We start from the raw sequence: 18,576 nt of genomic DNA, 5'->3' as shown, positions 1-18,576 counted from the left end.
GACTCCAGCAGGGCAACAGCACCACTCAATGGACAAAGGAGCACAGGACAAAGGAAAATGTTATCTGTGTTTCTCAGTGTTTACTATGAATCGTTCTTCTGCCAAGGACGTCATGTTTTATCTGTTTGATATTCATAAAGGATTACACAAAAACTATTTACGATTTACATTCACCTTTGTACAGGGGTTGGGCATGACCTTAGATTTTGGTGTGTATCCAGATCAGGGGCGGATCCAGGATTTTGTTTTCCCTGTTACATTGTGAGATGGAGCATTTAGCAAAATTTCTCTTGATTTGAGAGTTTGCAGTTTGGTGTTGATCCAAACATCCAAAATCTAATGTAAATGTGGATTTACAAGGCGACTGTTGGGCCTTGGCGGAGGTCTCGTCTTCACACTGTGCCCTGTAACTTTAGAGTAGTTGAATAAAAGAGACACTGGAGAACATATTTGTTGAATTCATACATTTTTTTATTCTCTTGTTTAGAAACAACGGTTCTATTTTCCGTCACTTTGTCAGAAATAACCGAGCACCCATCAGCTACTCCATTCTGGACCTCTCCGCACTCAGCCGAGGGCTCAAGTCAAAGTCACTCACTCGCTCTTTTGTCGGTCTCATACACACATATTTACACACACATACACACATGGTTCTCCAGCAAGCAGCATCCACATGGGACTTTGGTGGCACTGTAGAGATACTATATCATAGCAACACCATAGCAACACTGCTCACAGCGGAAACACAAAAAAGCCAAGGCAGTGCCGATGGCGGAGCAAGCTCTAATCTGCTATTGCTTTAGTAGGATGCTGTGTGGGAAGTTCACATTTCAGCATATCAATATGATAGGTAGGTAAGCAATGAAGGTTGATCTGCTGCCACAGCACAGAAAGCGTCAGATATTATTAGTTACAGCAGGGTCCAAACCTCTGGACCCCGCTGTAACACAGACTCGTGGGTGTATATATAAAATGCAGATACACAGGTACATCCATGCACACACGCAAATATTCAAACAAGCTTCCCAGAAGCAGTGAAATGGTCTCATGTCTTAGACATTGTATAAATGACAATAAAAACACAATGATACCATGAACGGAGAGATAATGACAGTAATAACTTTAAAATAACATTTAATTTATATAAGATTAACACTGAAAATAATTACAGAGAACTAAATCAACAGTGATATCCAACTCAATGTTTCCATAACACGGTTAAAGCACATTTATGGACCCGATGAGTGTTTCCCATTTTCTGTGATCCAGATCCCTTGTGTCCTCTATTTTCCTGAAACTATCGCACTTTTCACAATGTAGTGCTGTCATGTATCCATATTGTACTGGTCTTAGTCATTCCTATGGATCTTTACAGTATCTGTAGAAGGCTCTAGAATAATAAAGAATAATTAAGTGCATGCTATAAATGTAGGTATAAGAAAATCCAGATTCCACTAGTTTTTTAAAAGATTAATCAAATAATAATTGTAGATAAGATGTCATCATCAGATGTTTGTCAATGTGGCTTTTTGAAATTGACAATGTCTAAAATGACAAAAACAGACTGGAGAGAATATCTCCTGTTTTTCAGGTCTATTCTATGAAAATAGAGAAATTGCTGCGTCTGCGGAAGACGTTATGTTTTCATTCGTGAACTTTTGGTTTGTGTACTTGTTTGTTTTTTAGCAGGTTACATAAAATATACATAACTAAATTTCTACCAGAGTTGATAAGGTATTTATTTCACTTTCTTTGACAGATCATTTTCCAAAATGTTCAAGAGAATTAGCCATGGATCTTGATTTAAAAAATATCAGGCATATTTAGTGGACTGGTATTGATTGCGTACAATTTGAGTAACATTTCATGCCAACTTTGACAATACACAACTACAAAATAAGTTTGTGTGTAAGCTTCAGTTAAGTAATCTATTACAATTACCAAAGGACTGAATTAAGGTGTTGCAGATTAAACCAAACACTATGGCAAACATCTCATGATCAAACCTGCCGACGCAGGCTGTTTCATTTGATCAAGAAACTGGACAATAACTTCCAATAACTGCACATGGTTAAGAGCTGATTATGTATAAGAACAAACTAAAATGTTTGTTCTAAGGTACACTGGAAAATAAATTAGTGACTTGATGTTTAAAGATGCCTGTGCATGATAACATGATAAAACAAATACTCTCGTGTGTGTGAATGACTGTGACTCAGTACACTATGGTACAGGCAGGCTCAGTGTGGCTCAGCAGCATGAAAAGACACCAAAGTCGATTTCCTGGTTGATTCCCCTCCTGGATCAGCTGCTTCGGCAGCGTGACCCAAGACAAAGCTTGATTCCTGGGGTTCAGATCTTGGCCTCAGTGCTCGTCTGATCCGGAGGGAGAAAAGAGGAGCAGACCCTCTGGACTTCATTAACACACAAGTGACCGAAGGCCTTGTTGTACCATTCTGGAGATCTTCCCCTGTAACAAGAAACAGCAGTTAAAGCACATCAATAATTGCATTGCTGATTGAAACCTTAACTGTGAGGACACTTGAAGTCCGTCCACACCTGAGGTCCACTCTGGAGATGTGTGTGAGCCTGGTCCTCTCCATCCCAAAGGGCTCCAGAAGGTACTGCGACTCCAGCACAACCCCCCTCACCGCTCCCATGCGTGGGCTGTCCTCGTGTTCCACGGACACACACACCAGCGCACAGGAACCTTTGCACAGATCTGTGCGCCACGATCTGAGCAGGCGGAGAGCCAAAAAAGAGAAAAGATGTGGGTTTTATGAGACATTTAATGCAGACATGTGAATGTGAATATTTATTCACATAGCTAACTTCCACATAAACCTACTGAATCAAATTATGTGTGGGTAGATACACTCATCAATGAAAAATGTCCATTTCATGTCTGAAAAACAACCCAAAAATTCAAATTACAATTAAACTTACTAGTTTATTTCTGTAAAACCACATGAGCAGCGAATTCTCATGTTATTTTAGGAATGTTACTGAATTTCAGGGGGAATTAAGGCAGAATTTATTGAATATTCTTATTCTAATACTAACTTAAAAATAATGCTGCTCAAATGTCCTAATCAACAACTTGAACACACAAAACATGCCAAAGAAATACATCAGTCCTGACCTTAGTACCACAAAGTCACAGCTGGGATGAGGTGCCATGTTGCAGCAGGCGTACTGGTACACATCGGTCTGTCTGTCCAGCGTCTCCAGAACCTTCTCCTGCCATAGCTCAGTCTGCCACAGGGGGCGCTCTCTAAGAAGCCGTTGCAGCACCTCATTGGGAGTTGCAGGCACCTCCACGCCCACACGCCACTGCCGCAGAGGGTTACCATCTCCCACCTGATGCACAAACACATGCCTGTTAGATTCATAAAATCTCATAGAGATGCTGATATTCCCTGGTTACTCTTTCCACACTTCCAGAAGCTGATGATGTACCTTTTTAAAAGCCAGCTCTGAATGGTCAGCAGTTGGGCGTGACACCCAGACTTTGCTCTTGTCCTTGGCATCTTTCAGCAGGTTCTGGACCAGGCCTTCTATGTGTGCATGATAAGATCCTTCCTCATCCTCCTCCTCTTCCTCCTCATCCACGTCCTCCTCATTAGCCTTGCACAGCTCGTCCAGCGGCTGCACCATCAGCTCAGCCTCCATGTAGGAGTTACGAGACTGGGTCACCATCTCCTCTGGGATCTGGGGAACAGCCGGAGAATGTGTCACATCTGCTCAGGCCTAATTACCACTTTGATATGCATATTTAAAAAACAACTGTACTAGTTTTATATTATTTTATATGTAGTTTTTTATTCTAATATCCAGGGTCCTCTCTTCTTTCAAATATTATCTGCAGAGGCCTTTAAAATCTAACACGGGTCACTTTCATGTATTCTCAAGTATTCTTGGTAGAGTGCAGTATTCACAGCTGTTGACTCCTAACATAAAAACTCCTTGAACTACATTAAACTCAGTAACACATGGTAATGAAGTGTGTTTGTCTTTGTCCCTGAAGAGGTCTCCACTGACAGCAGCAGTTTATACTGTGCACACTGACAGTCTCAAGGTAATGATGATGTACAGCTTTAGAACTGAGCTCATTAAACAGTTATACAGCGTTAACTTCTCTCGGCTTTTGTGTTGTTTGTTATTTTCACACATAACGAGGTGAACATGTATTATTTCTTAGTCAGCACAATGAATGGTATAATTTCTGTCATATTTAACTATGAAGGAAACAAACAACTATCAAACAAATAAAGAAGTAAATCCTGACCTGAAACAGACGCTGGCTCTCGGTGATCATGTGTGCCAGGCCCTGAGTGGCGGCCAGGTTCTCACTAAGGTCTTTCTGATCAGGACGGCCAGTGGTGTACTTCCTCTGGATCGACCTTGAGAGAAATAATACAGACATTGATATTGTCCCGGTGGCTACAGAGGAAAATAGGTGAGCGAAATAACAATGACCGTAACTGTTATTAGTATTATACATCTGCTATTTCAAGTTAAAATGCAACAATAGCCACAATTAAAACAGATATGAGACAATAAAACAAGATAAAAGTAGCAAAAAAACGGAAGAACATTATAACTTGTAATTCACTTCAAATGACAAACAACACATTTTTACCAAATATCATCAACAAATCTTCATTGTTAATAACAACAGACTTAAACCACTGAGTTTTTCTCTGAGCTCAAATGTGCACCTTGGCGACAGCGTCTCGTTCTTCAGGATGCTGAGGTGAAAGAGCGAAGGCCCCAGACAAACGGCCAGGTTCATCGGCGTCATCTGGTTCTCCTCCACCAGGGAAGTGACGTCGCGCAGGAAGAAGAGCAATGTCTGCAGAACTTCCCTGTTCTCATCCGGCATCAACAAGATGGCCGCTCTGATGGCCTGCAACCTCTGCTCCTTCGGGACATCTAGAGGAAAGAGGACATGAGGAGGAAAAGAAGGAGTCACATTTCCCAACATTGACATAAGTTCCCTTGCTGGGAATCAAACAGTGGACAATTGACCAATCAGCCACCAACACCCAAAATTTGATCTAGTCTCCGAGTGGACATGTAAACATTTCAAACATAAAATCTTGATCATTATTTTTTGGTAAAACTTAGCTAATGTTGTCCAGAACTTGCCGTAATTTGGGTATGATCAAAAATAAAATAACAAAAGAAAATCAAAGTACTGATTTGACTGTGGTGTCCTTTCGTTACCTGCAATGAAAACTACTTTATAATTCAACTTGTGACTTTGATTCACTGGTCTGAAAGTTGAGGCAGATGCAGTATTTCACAGACAGGAATCATTGCTCTGAGGCGACTTACATTGGTAAATGTGCAGGAAGGTTTCCCCCAGCTTGCTTGTCAGCAGAGGCTCAGGCAAGTCTCTGAAGAACTGCTTGACCATGTCGGCCACGTCGTAAGCTGACTGGTCCTCGTAGTTCACGGAGTCAGGGGACAACTCGCACTGCTGCCTCAAAGCCTGAATACGAGACTTCACGCCCGATTTGCGGAACAATCCCACCTGAGGGCAAGACGAAGAAAGCAGAGAGGGATTTTTTTTTAAAGGTTTTAATTAAGCTACCTCATTTTTAAAACATAAACAACCAATATAAGCACAATGAGGAAAAAAGTCCAGACTAACCTGGTCCAGACAGTGTGTTCTGAGGTGGCTGAGCGCCTGCTGTAAACACAGAGGGAGCGGAAAACCACAGCGCTGGACATGCACGATGAGGGGAACACCAAACACACTCTTCTCTTTGTAGTCAGGCACCTTGATGCGCTTCATAAACTTGGGCACAGACCTGGGAGCAACAGATAAAATGAGGGAAGTGAGTGAGAGAAAGAAATGTCTGTGCTTTCATTAACTAACTCTTCATGTTGAGCAGGATTTCCCTCTTGGGGATAATAAAAATAAACAGGACGGGTCATTAAAAACACACTGATGAGCCTGTGCTTGCCTTAGTTCAAATAGAGAATTGGAAATAAGGTAATAAGAATAAATACATTTGCTCTTATTGTTTATATAAAAATACATTGATTATTTAATTATTAATTGTAAGTTTATTAAACTTTCAGACAATTTCCCTGTCTGACATCACATTTAGTAAATTCCCTGCATTACAAATCAGTGTATGAATGACAGTTTAAGTTCTCAGCAGTTTGTAGAGAGGAGTAAAAAATGGAAAAAGACACGAAACAATCTACAAGATGTTTTGAAGAATGTGGACCCACCATGTCCAGCCGTGTTTATTAGACATGGAGTATTTCTCCATGATGGCAGTGAGGCGGAGCAAAGAGAACTTCTGCAGCAGGCTGAGCTGGCCTGCTGACTGGCTGCTGATCTGCAGCGAGGATGCCGGCTGGTTGAGATGATCAGAGGTTCTGAAACTGGGCCATCGCAGACTGGGATGAGAAGAGAATACATGAATAAAGAACGTTACAGAATGACTTAATGGATCCATTTGAAGCATAATTCTTCCTTCACACAAATGAGGTCCTATTATCATTGTTTTGGATGTTTTTCCTATCTGCAATAAAATCCTTGTAGTCAAACACAATAACTGGACAAAGGAAGTACAACCATCACACTGTCCTCACACTGGCTCCAAATATGAAGGTTTATCAAACTCCAGCAAAAAGAAAAAAATTGAATTATGACTCATTAAGTCTTCATTGTTAACATCCCTCACTTTCATAACCTATCTGCCTGATTTGATTATTACTGACTTTTCGGTTGCCCTCTCTCTTTCACTCTGTCTTTCCACCAAATAAAGTCTTTGCTTGTCTATAGTTGGTCTGGCAGATTTTTCGTAGCGCTGTTAGGCTTTTCTGCAGTGGTGTTTGCAAGTTCTAATTATCTGATAACCTAAAACTTTTTATAAAACAAAATTTAAAAGTTGTAATAAAACCAAATAATCTTTAAAACCCTCAAACCCACCGTGGTCTCGTGAGTGAGGCCCCAACTCCAGAGTCCCGCCTCTCCCGACTGGTCCCTGTCGAATCTGTATCATTCAGGGAGATGCCGTCTCTCTCACCTTCGCTGGGGGTGGTCCGGCCCTCCCCCTCCTCCTCCCCCGTGTCACCCTCGGGCAGCACGCTGCGGCTCCAGTGGTCCACGATTTGTTGCAAACCGCTGACATGCTGGATGATGTCATCCAGGTGAGGGAACAGGTTGTCCTCTTTCTCCAAATCCAGCAGGTCTCCCGTGCTGGCGTACAGGTGCGAGCCCGGCACATTGTCGTACACGCTCACCCTACTGCCCCGCGGAGCTCCGGGACAGGGGGGCTTGGAGAGAGGTTTGTTGGACCAGGGCTCACCCAGGCCGTTGCAGGGTGTAGAAGGTTGGGTCTGTGTCTGAGGGCCATTGGTCCTGTCACCTGGGGAAGGCGCCAGGCTCTCGATGGACAGAGCTTTGGGGAAGGTGCCTGGTTTATGGTCTTTGGGGATATGAATGAGGAGGTTTTCATACGAATGAAATTGGTTTTTGCCAAACTGACTTTGTCCATCAGTTCTCTTACCCTGAGAACGCAGCTCCATGTCCTCCAGATACATGCTGCTTCTCTTGCTGGCTGTGCGTGGTTTCATGCTCCTCGGCTCCTTCACATTGGCCGTCACTGCCTCACTGCTGGCGCTCACTCTCACCATGGATTGGTCTTTAAAATCAATGCTGAGTGTGTCAGCAGAAGTGTCGCCATCAGTTTGGTGCATAAGTGTAGGACTGGGTTCTAATTGGTTGATGGGAGTACACTGGAGCACCTGCAGTGCCTGAGGCTCCTCCCCCTGTAACACCGGCCCACTGATGACGAGGGCGGCGCGTCGGTTTGAGCTTTTCCGCCTCGTTGACGGCCCCCAGGTGCGCATTACTTCCATTCGACGCAAAAAATCTTTGGCTTTGCTCCGCCCTCCTTGCCCATGGCGGCTGCTTTTGATTGGCAGGGAGTTGTAGTGTGAAAGCTCACTGGGTGGTTGGTAGGAAGCGGAGAGGGAAGCCATGGATATGGAGTCGGGCATGGCGGAGGTCGAGTCCTCACTGTGCAGCGAGGAGATCTCCGTGATCTCCTGCTCGCTTAGGTCTGTCAGGACGCTCTCGCTGCTCACTGTGCTGCGCAGACCCTCCCCCTGACCTGTCGGGCTGCTGTCAGTGGTGCTGTCCAACAGGAAGTCTTGTAGACGAGACCAGCGCCGGCTGCTCCACTCAAACGTCCACCGTTTACTGATCGCCAACGGGTCATCTTCATCAGAGTCATAACCCTGTGGAGGGATAAAGGAAGTGATGAATGACAACAGAAATAATTGTGTTCACACATATAATTTTACATTTAAGTGAACAAAAATTATGATTAATAATTACATCTTGTTTTCACACATGTAAGATAATGCAGTATGGGTCAGGAAAGAACCCCTTAAAGTTTGGTGCAGGTCGGGAGCAGATCCACGAATTCCGTCTCCTTCTTTAACAGTGTGAGATTAAAATAATTAATTGATCCCAATTTAGGAAAATCAGGCAAATTTAGGAAACTGGTCTTTTGAGCCTCGGCAGAGGCATGTGCTCTACTGATGGCCATTCTTGTTTAACAATAAATAAATCAAATCTTAACACAATGTCACATGGAATGACTGGAATGATTGCTGCTCCGCCCTGCGTCTGCGCGCTATAACATTTTGACCTGACAAAGTTCAGACTGAGACTGAAGTGTTTCGCTAAGATGTGTGGTTTGGTACGTCAATGAGCAGCCGTTACTCTTCATTGATCCAGTTTGATGAACAGAACTTTATCTGTGACCAATGTAAATGCACCAGGTTTACAGGTAAGAACAATAAATGGAATCAAATGGTGTGTCACATAGCTACGACAAATATAATATACTGTATACTGTTATCGAAACTAATGAAACAAGGATATTACAGAAAAATGTGTGGTACAATAATAACAATAATAATAATAATGATAATATAATAACACCAATTCTACTACTACAGCTAATAATATAGATAATAATAAATTGGCTTACTTTCTTCTTGGGGTGACTGACATCCAGTTTCATGGAGGCACACTTGTTCAGAGTATTTAGTCGTCTGCAACACACAGTCACACATGTTAGAGCTGGTAGCTTGGATGTGTTCTGTCTCTGGCTTCACTCTGCTCACATTCATTGTCTTATCTTTCTTTTCACTCCCACCTTCCCCCTTTCCTTCAAGCCTCTTCATCCCCCTCTTTCATCTTCTTCTCGGACTATCCCTTCCTCCTCCCACCCTCTCCTCCTCTGGCATCCTCACCCTCCAGGGGCAAATCCTACCCCAAAACACAGACAGCTCCTCCCCCACTTGCCTCTCTCCTCCCTTCATCATGTCACCCATTCCAATCCCCTTTTTTTTCACGTCCATCCTCTGGATTGCTGGGGGGGGGGCTAGAATCCTTACCAAACCTTACTCTGCAGCCTGCCCCCACCTTTCCCACCGACATCCTCCCTCCTTCCTACAACTCCAGGGACATGAACAGCAGCTGGGTAGAAGGGTTGTGTCTGTGTGTCTTTTCAAGACAGGGGACATTAAAAACATGTTTTTTGAGACCTTTGTCATTTGAAAGATTTCAGCCTCTAATAGCACATTGATTTGTACAATGTTTCTCTGTCCGGGCAGACAAGGGCTCGCTTGTTGCTACATAAACCTGAAGAATAGAAAGCCGAAAGCTGTCATATCAACTGCTGAGAGTAAACACACGAGCTGGAAAATACAGAGGGAGCCACTGTCATCTCCAAACCCTATATTTCTCCTGCAGCGTAGCCACATTACAGATTTAGACTGTAGCTCTGTACGCTACATGAGTCTATAATCTTAAATCTAAACGGTTCTTTAAAAAAACGAAGGTTGGTCTTTTTTTTAAAGACCAATGCATGAACAAGAGAGACCTCATTAGCTGTGTTTTACAGCTCCTGAGACAGGAGACCTGACTGTATTCACTCGCAATATATCTGTCAGGAATCACTAAGGCTATAATTACCACACCCTCCTCTACCATACACACTGGGCACACAGGGGCGAGGAGAAAGAAAGATATGGGAAGGGAGGGGTGTGTGGGGAAAACTTCAATGATTTGAAACATCGCCGAGGTGTGCAGACGTACTTAAAACACACTCTCAAAGCCCCATCTGGTAGAGCACATCAGCTTCCCCCTCGCTCCGTCCTTGTTACCCTCAGCCCCTGTTCGTTTTGCCCCCTGAGGGTTTCTGCTCTTTGAATGGGAGATCAGAGCGTGATGGAGGGGAGGGGAGGCGACGGGATCAAAGGTTGGGTGTCTGAGCGGGAGACAGGGATGGGGAGTTCATTAAGGGTCAGGGTCAGACAACTCATGATTAGTGGTTAGCACCAGGCCGCGGGGACAAGTTGGAGTAACAGAACCAGCGGGACCAGAAAAGGGTTTTGAGATTTTAATGGTGTTAAATGATGAGTGGAATGCGTAGTGGATGAGAATGAGCTCCTCATGTGCGACTGCTGAGTATGAATGAACTGTATGAAGATGTGTGTTTGTGCATTAGTGACCTCACCGACATAACGGCTCCACCAGATCCCCGTCCAAGAAGTCATGGTCCCTTTTCACTGAGGAAATGTCAACTGGAACCTGTGAATCTACACAAGAGAGAAACGAGACAATGAGAGTTGTGGTGATTAATGACCGACGGGAGACAGGAGATCAGCAGTTGGTCTGTGAAGTATGGTGCACAACTGCTGCCGCTACACTTAACACCTGTCATCGGCATGTGAAGTTTACACACATTTTCAAACCCTCAAACTTGGGCACAATGCCAAAGTGACTCAAGCCTTTCATTTTGGTGATTCTCTGCATCATGTGCACCCGGAAGCCGCCGCAGAGGCGCAGAGGCCGGCCATTACTGCTGCTCACAGCATACGCAGTGTGTGTGTGTGTGTGTGTGTGTTCGTGTGTGTGTGCTGTTAAAGAGGGACTGCTGGATTTTAAGAGCTGCTTCTGAGATTACTGGGGCCACTTCCTGTTTGTGCCCGATGGTCATCACATGAATGAACGCCTGTAGTTTTTACAGATAGGTGGAAGTATGGTGAGATGGAAGAAGGGAAGGAGGACAGAAGGCGTGAAGTGAAAAGAGAGAAAGGCAGGAAGAAAGAAAAGCTGTGAAAATACAGGCGTTGACTGAGAGATGACTGAGAGAGAAGTGGGGAGCGAGTTGAGGGCAGAAAGGAGAAAGGTGGAGGAAAGAAGTGAGAGAGAGAGAGAGAGAGAGAACAAGAGAGAGAGAGAGAGAGAGAGAGAGAGAGAGAGAGAAGCTGTGAGAGTCCCAGCAGTGATAACAAGGCCTTTCCCATGACCCCTCCCTCTGGACAGGAACTGAGGCCTGGAAATAGAACACAGCGGCCCAGAAGACTGGGAGATACGAAGATGAAGGGATGGCAGAAAGAGAAAAGAGGAGCAGCAGGAGGAGCAGCAAGAAAAAAACTAGAGAGAGAGAGAGAAATAGAAGCAGGAGGTAACACAAGGAGAGATGTGAAAGAGACAAGTCTTGTGTTTTAGCAAGGCAGCTGGGTAAATTCTGGACTTTGGCTCCTTCTGTGTGTGTGTGTGTGTGTGTGTGTGTGTGTGTGTGTGTGTGTGTGTGTGTGTGTTACCTTCATAAAGCTGGGCGTACTGTGGAAATCCTGCTGCTCTAAGCCAATCGCAAGCCTCCTTAGCCTCAATCTCTGTAAAGGGAAAATAAAGCAGTTGAGGCATTTTGATTACACTCATAGATTAGATGCAGATTTTGGTTCAAATCTGTAAAACAGAAAAAATGAAGTTAATAGTAAGTAACCTGATATCAACACATGGTTTTAGAGGAGGAAATTCTTACTATACTGAATGTTCCTCTTGGAATCTCAATGGACTGATGTCTTCCAGCCCAATCATCAGCTGAGTGAATTATTAACTTTCTATTATGAGCATAAAACACAGATGAATTAAGAGTCAAGGAGGGAAACACAGAACTTAAGACTGTATACGTGTGTTCCAACATTTTCTTTCCCATATGGGGGAGGAACATCTTAATTTTCCTGTGGGAATTCAGTGAGCCAGAAAAGGCTGCACAGTTTACACAGCTCAACATTAAATATCCTGTATATACTTCCAAACAATATACACTCAGATGAACAGTCAGGTTTCAGCTGTTAATGCAAAAATTTTTAACAACGTATTCACATGGCACCACACCCCATTAGGTGCTGCCGCCAACATCAATACATGTTTTAGAGGAGTTTGTATTCACTACTTCTACAAGTGTATATATCTTTTGTTCTGGACAATCGTTCTGCAAAGCTTTTTGCTGGCAAAGATAATGGAATGATCTTAATAATAATAATAATACATTTTACTTCATGACACTTTTCTGCACACCCTTCAATGCATTAGGGGCTATATAAAAAAATACAATAACTAATATAGCACTCAGAGAAGAGCACATATCCAGCAAGGCCCAACAGTCCCCTTAAAGTAAATTAAGCTGCACCAACTTGCACAAACTCATAGATTTTTTTTTCATGTGGATCCATAATTTATTCCCTGAGAAATCTGTGAAAATGTCAAAAAGTCGCAAGTTAAAGAAAAGTTCCTATATCTCTCTGTAATGACCCATTCTGACAAGGTTTCTAACTAACAGACAAACCATAAATGATGAGTTTTAAAAATGTTGGTATAAAATTACATTTATTATATATTATGTAAGAAGAAAATAAATTGATATGACCAGTTTTGAAGTTAAAAATAATATGAACTTGCACACAAATACAACACGATACAGCACGAATAGCCGAGCCTCTGCATCTGCATCATTCTACAGTCACCGCTCTTTTTTCACGGCTCCTTCACAACACCACTCATTCACTCTCACTCGTCTCATTCATGGCTTTAAAGGCGCTGGCAGTGGCTGGAAGAGGCACCGCAGAGACGCAGTGGACAAAGTTCACAGGGGCAATAAAAAGCCTCTGTTTTCACCATCAGATGAGATGAGAACGGTAACAGGAAACGATCCCGTCGCCGCAATCCAGCAATTACATCCCTCTCCCGGCATTCTCGGCATAGCTGCTCATTCTAAATCACATGCGAGGTTGGATCATGAAAAATATTTTGAGATGCTGAAAATAGACAAAGAAATTCCAAGAGAGAAAAACTTGAGAGAGAAAGAGGCAGAGAGCTGAAAACTTACTTGAAGCCCTCATGGTGCCAGTGATGACATGCTGCTATTTTCCTCTCCGGCACTCAGACTGACGTTTCCTCTCCATCCCAATCACTCGTCCACTCTCTACTACCCAGCTCTCCATCAAGTGGCAGCTCTCTGAGCTTTTTCCTCCTCGCTGCCTCTCCAACCCTTGTGTTTACAACTCGGACTCCCTCCACCAGCCTGCCCCATGCACGTTTTCTCTTCCCTCTAATTTTCTCCTCAGCCTCTTCTGTCTCGCACTCTCTGCTTTGTTGGGATCCACGTACAAGATCTCTTTATTTCTACAGGTCTCTCTCTCTCTCTCTTCTATTCTGCTCTTTCTTCTCCTCTTTTGCTCATTCTTGTGTTCATGACGGTCTCCACCCTTCTTATCACAGTCTTGACATTTCTTTTCCCTTCTCTTTGTGCTTAAATAAATAGTTTTGCATTTTTGTCCTCTTTCACCTGCCTTTTTCTACCCTTAAAGAATAATATCCTCACCTGCCTCCTTCGTTCAGCCTCACCCTCTCTTCCACAGTGATGCAACACAACTCCGCATCTTCTTTGTCATGAGCAGAGCTGCTGTTGTCCAAATCTCATCCATGGAGGAAATTACTCGCTTCAGCTTCCGTTTGCTTTGAGTCCCCCCCCCCCCCCCGAGGTAACAGACTGACGACTGGTGGATGTTAACTTCACGTGTCAGCTGAACCTGCAGGCAAGCGGGCTATAGCAAGGACGCTCAGACCTCATCATCTTCCTTTACATTTACTGTACGACCTGATCAACGTGTGGGAGAGCACACACATACACACAAACTGCACAGAGTCCAGATGTTGCCCCCAGTGAGTCAGAGAATGTAAAAAGGATGAGACAGGCAGAGCGGAGGGCGGAGATGGACAAACCCCAGAGACAAAATCGCAGGGAGGACACACCACATCACATCACACCACATCACACCACGTTATGTCTTTACAGTAAAGAGCTGATAATCTTGAGTTGTTTACATTATGCCACAGACCTCAGTTTTTGACCTCAATTACAAATAGTGAGACACACGCACAGGTTGGTCCTTCACTACAGTGAACACAGGAACTGTGGTTTACTGTGAGTCAATCAAGTCAAAATGTTGTGTGGCCATGAATAATCCCTCGTAAAGCAAATCAATTTTATTAAATGAATAAAAGCTTTTTTTTAACAATCTTTACCCAAATGGCCACATACACACAACGGAATGGGAAAAGGAAGTCGGTCAAAAAGTCAAACCTACCAAAACCAAACCAGAATTTGTTGTGATTTAATTCAAGGTTGATGATTCAAACTGCCGACTTATAGCAGGAGTCAAAGGAGAAACAGGGTCATAAATTACAGAGTCACAGTCAGATTATTTTCAGAACCATTGCCTGATTCTCCACAGTTTCTGCGGCAAAATGAACACATACACATAATCTAGAATAATATAGATTTCAGCTCTGGTTGTTTCCTTTGACTCAGCTGTAACTGCACACTGTTTGCATGCTGTTGCACAGACAGTGGAAATGCTAAACCTACAGTACCTGATAAATACATATCATGTGTAATGCACACTTTCTATAGATCCTCAAATCCCTCCATCTCCTCTGGTGTTTCACTGAAAAGCGATCAGTATTAATAAAGCCATTGCAGTGCCCAGATAACGTTTTACAAAAGCAAAGTTGTGTACTTCATTACAGTGTTGTGCATACATTTGTGCGATGCATCTTAGTGTTTGTTGCCCTGAGCTGAGTGTTAAAGCTGCTGTCACCTTGGTAACAAAGCACTGTTATTCATCTGTGCAGGATTTAATCAAGAGATTAATTAGTACACAAATATGTTAGAGGGCCACAGAACGCACAACGCACAGTCAGACGGAGCTAATCCACGCTGCAAACTGTGCTTTTCCTTCGGTCTATTCCGTGGCGCTGCATTCCTGCTGCGTAGGATATACGACGAGCCACTGGAACAACAGCAGGAAAGGCAGACAGATGGTATGTGTATCAGTTAGAATGTGAGCGTCCATATACGGGACAAAGGGGCTGAGAGGTAACTCCTTACATAACCAGGTGCTCACGGTGTTACATAACACACAGAACACAAACAGCCCAACATCCTTCCTTTTACCTCTGGACCGATGACTTCACCTATCTTTCCTCTGACTTTCATTTTCTTTCTCTGTTCTTTCATCCAGAGCCAGAAAACCTTTCCTCAGTGTTATGTCTGACTATTACTGGGTCTCAAGGACCCTGAAGTGCCTCGGATGACATCAGTTCCTGTTCTGGATTTCCCATGTGTCCAGAGTGGCATGTGAGCTAAGAACCGCAACAGGAAGTCCTTGGACTGAACATGTCAGTCGGACTTGGAGGGGGTAATTGTACCGATGCACACTGATGTATGATGATCGGTACAGAGAGTAGGACAAGAGAAAACTTGCTTACTACATTTTACAAAGTTTGATTTTAAATGCTGTTTATTTCAATGGTTCCATTCAGACATAATTGGTTAAATAATAGATAAACAGTCTAGAGACATAAGTTGAAGTTTGACTAAATAGGCATGAAGTGAGTAATAGTCCTACACCACACACACACACACACACACACACACACTCACACACACACACACACACACACACACACACACACACACACACAGGATGTTTGGAAAGCAGCCATATTCCCACATAAGCTAAAGCACTTAGTCCTTCATGTTTAAAGGTCACACAGAAAAAAGATAGTAGTGAAGAAGTCGGAGGAGAAGTGATGGGAGGGAGGGAGGGAGGGAGGGAGAGAAGGAGGTTAAAGAGGAATATGTATGTCCTGTCCCGTATGGTTCATCTGTGGTGATGTCTTGCCCTGAGGAATGTGCATTAAAACAGAGTCCACTGGCATGAAATCAGTTCTGGCTCATATGCAGCCTATAATATACTATGACAGGTCCTGGCAGGAGCGCTGGGAGTTGGTAGTTGACCATAATTATTAACAGCTCTGGGGTTATGGTGAGATTTAACCCAGTGCAATAACAAAGTGGGATATGATGAGAGTGTATGAGACAAGACTGAATGTGAGTTGGGGATATTCCGTTTTCTCCACCAGAGGGTGTAAAAGTAACACATATCATCAATGCATTTGCATTACAGTCCAATTATTATATGGCTTCAGGCTGTGGTTACAGGAAGAGGTGGAAGGGGATTATTTTGCATGTGCTGCGTCTTTCAATTTTAGTGATTTGAGCATTTATTGTAAGTTGGCTGAAACGTTAAGTGCTCAGCTTGGAGTAGCAGCCAGTAGAGTACTTGTGGTTTGCCAGTAGCAATTGTGGGTATGGTGGTGAGTGATAGACAGATACATTCAATGAGAGTTTCCTTTAAAAGAAACACAGACAGGTGACAAATTGAAGGAAAGAAGAGGGAGAAAAACGTAAAAGTACTACTTCCATCGCTGAAAGTGAAAGCTGAAAACATTAGTGTGTCCTGAGGAAAATTATATAATGCTGTATACATATGTATGCAAATCAAACTATGCAGTTTGAATGAAGTGTATTTTTTTCACAGATATAATAGGTATTTTTGACTTTGTGTACATTTTTGCCATAGCAGCAAATAACCACTTATAGTATTATATATGACTGCATCTAATTTAGGAGAGGACGTCCGAGGGTCTTAACACTACTCATGTCTGCTCCCTGGCACAGCATCCTGGGGAATTGTTAATTACATTTATATCATATGTGCATTTCCTCCAGCCAATACTTGTTTTAATTCTTTGCAGCTGAAAGCAGCTCCTCTGTTTCCTTGAGCACTGCATCATGGGAGAGCAGTGAATCATTACAACACACGCAACAATCTATTTTAGTATATATGCTGACAGTTTATTATTAAACTCAGTTTACTCAGACTGTGTACTGAAAACTCTTATTTATCATGGGCTCAGAATCCAGCAAGTTCAGATTAATCCACCACAAGTTCCAGGAAATTTAGTTTCCCAAGAACTTGGTGTGATTTGTTTCCACAGTAGACCAGAGGAAGATTAAGCTAATGAGTCTGCTGATGTATCAAAATCTCAACCATCACCTTTCTCCTCTTTATACGTGAGAAAATGCAGCCTGATGAGGAAAGGATGGAAGAAAACTCCTGGACTTAGTCATCAGACCCTCGGTACTGAAATCTCTTGGGCCTCAAACCACAAGCAAAACAACATGTTTGCAGTTACAAGTTTTTAAAGACGCCTACACTGTGGAAAAAACGTCAGCATCCTTGATGGATCAGTTTCACGCAGGAAGTTCCTGAACCAGCAATAAGTAAGTTTCAAACAGGGAATTTTTGGAAACCTGAAACCCTCAAACAGACCATACCATATTATCACCTTTTAAGCTTTTATTGTGAACTTGTTAGCAGCTTTTTGTCTTCATCCACAACCAGCAGACACAGAGCAATTCATTTTGAGTTTTATTTCTTGGTACCTGATGAACACAAGTCCAACATTTACTTTCTCTTAAGCTCTTTTCTTGGTCGCCACCAACTCCTGAGCCAAATATCAGGCTTTTTATTTGCCAGTTGCTCCACCATCAACTGGCTGGTTGTCAACTGTGTAATTTTACCATTTGCTGTCGGGCAGGAATCGCTCCATCTGTGTTAGATACAGCATTTTTTCCATTGTGATGATCAATATATTGACAAGAGTTGCTTTAAATCATTACCCATCTACATATAGACCATGTGAATATATAAATCTAAATGGCCAGAGAGGCCATGCATTATAGATACAAATCAAAATCTCTTGCTTTTGAGTGGGATCAGATGTGAGGTCACTGAGTTCTTTTTTTATTTAAGTCTGTCTGACAGTCGACCAGCTGCTGAGAAGTGGAATGCAACTGGGAAGTGTGTGTGTGTGTGTGTGTGTGTGTGTGTGTGTGTGTGTGTGTGTGTGTGTGGAGAGAGAGAGAGAGAAAAAAAGATAGAGTATAATTGCAGAATCGGAGGATTAAATTGAGTGAAAGTTAAATGAGTCATACCATCATGCAAACCCAGCACAGGCATAAACTTGCTCTTCCATCTACATTCCTCACCTGCCATAACCATCATGCCACTCACTCTCAAATTTGTGAGCAGGTGGGGGAAAAAAAAACACCTAACGCAAGACTTTGCAGGTTCCTTCTTGCCATCGTGGAAATTCACACAAACACGCTACAGACACGCAGAATATGGCACCTGATAGAGGACACTAACTCATCTTCTACAACGTTTTCAGTCCACACTAACAGCAGCCAGTGGAACAGTCCAAAGCCTCAGCTGCGACAATTTCATGAACACCGGGAAGTTCTGTTTACTCCCCGGGAAACACGGCAC

The 18,576-nt window shown here is 43.1% G+C and overlaps 1 protein-coding gene across 4 annotated transcripts in view; it reads right to left on the bottom strand.

Annotated features, from left to right (window-relative positions):
* Positions 1–449: 449 nt before the first annotated feature.
* stard13a (StAR related lipid transfer domain containing 13a) overlaps positions 450–18,576 on the bottom strand; it is a 46,978-nt gene continuing 28,851 nt past the window's right edge. For 3 of the 4 annotated variants that reach the window (XM_020097325.2, XM_020097329.2, XM_069510458.1), the window contains 13 exons: positions 11,656–11,727; positions 10,563–10,644; positions 9,030–9,093; positions 6,956–8,268; positions 6,250–6,420; positions 5,660–5,819; positions 5,341–5,539; positions 4,722–4,935; positions 4,289–4,403; positions 3,460–3,711; positions 3,143–3,360; positions 2,560–2,736; positions 450–2,470 (listed from right to left, as the gene is read on the bottom strand). In XM_020097325.2, the coding sequence (XP_019952884.2) occupies positions 2,353–2,470; positions 2,560–2,736; positions 3,143–3,360; positions 3,460–3,711; positions 4,289–4,403; positions 4,722–4,935; positions 5,341–5,539; positions 5,660–5,819; positions 6,250–6,420; positions 6,956–8,268; positions 9,030–9,093; positions 10,563–10,644; positions 11,656–11,727 (3,155 nt within the window). In that variant the 3' untranslated portion in view covers positions 450–2,352. Of the gene's footprint in view, positions 2,471–2,559; positions 2,737–3,142; positions 3,361–3,459; positions 3,712–4,288; positions 4,404–4,721; positions 4,936–5,340; positions 5,540–5,659; positions 5,820–6,249; positions 6,421–6,955; positions 8,269–9,029; positions 9,094–10,562; positions 10,645–11,655; positions 11,728–13,223; positions 13,707–18,576 lie in introns of those variants that run through there. The other variant, XM_069510459.1, reaches the window with a different exon arrangement.

This window comes from Paralichthys olivaceus, chromosome 15 (assembly GCF_024713975.1).
Source record: "Paralichthys olivaceus isolate ysfri-2021 chromosome 15, ASM2471397v2, whole genome shotgun sequence".
NCBI classification, from domain to species: domain Eukaryota; kingdom Metazoa; phylum Chordata; class Actinopteri; order Pleuronectiformes; family Paralichthyidae; genus Paralichthys; species Paralichthys olivaceus.
The sequence above is the reverse complement of the archived record's forward strand: the minus strand, read 5'-3'. Positions and strand labels throughout refer to the sequence as shown.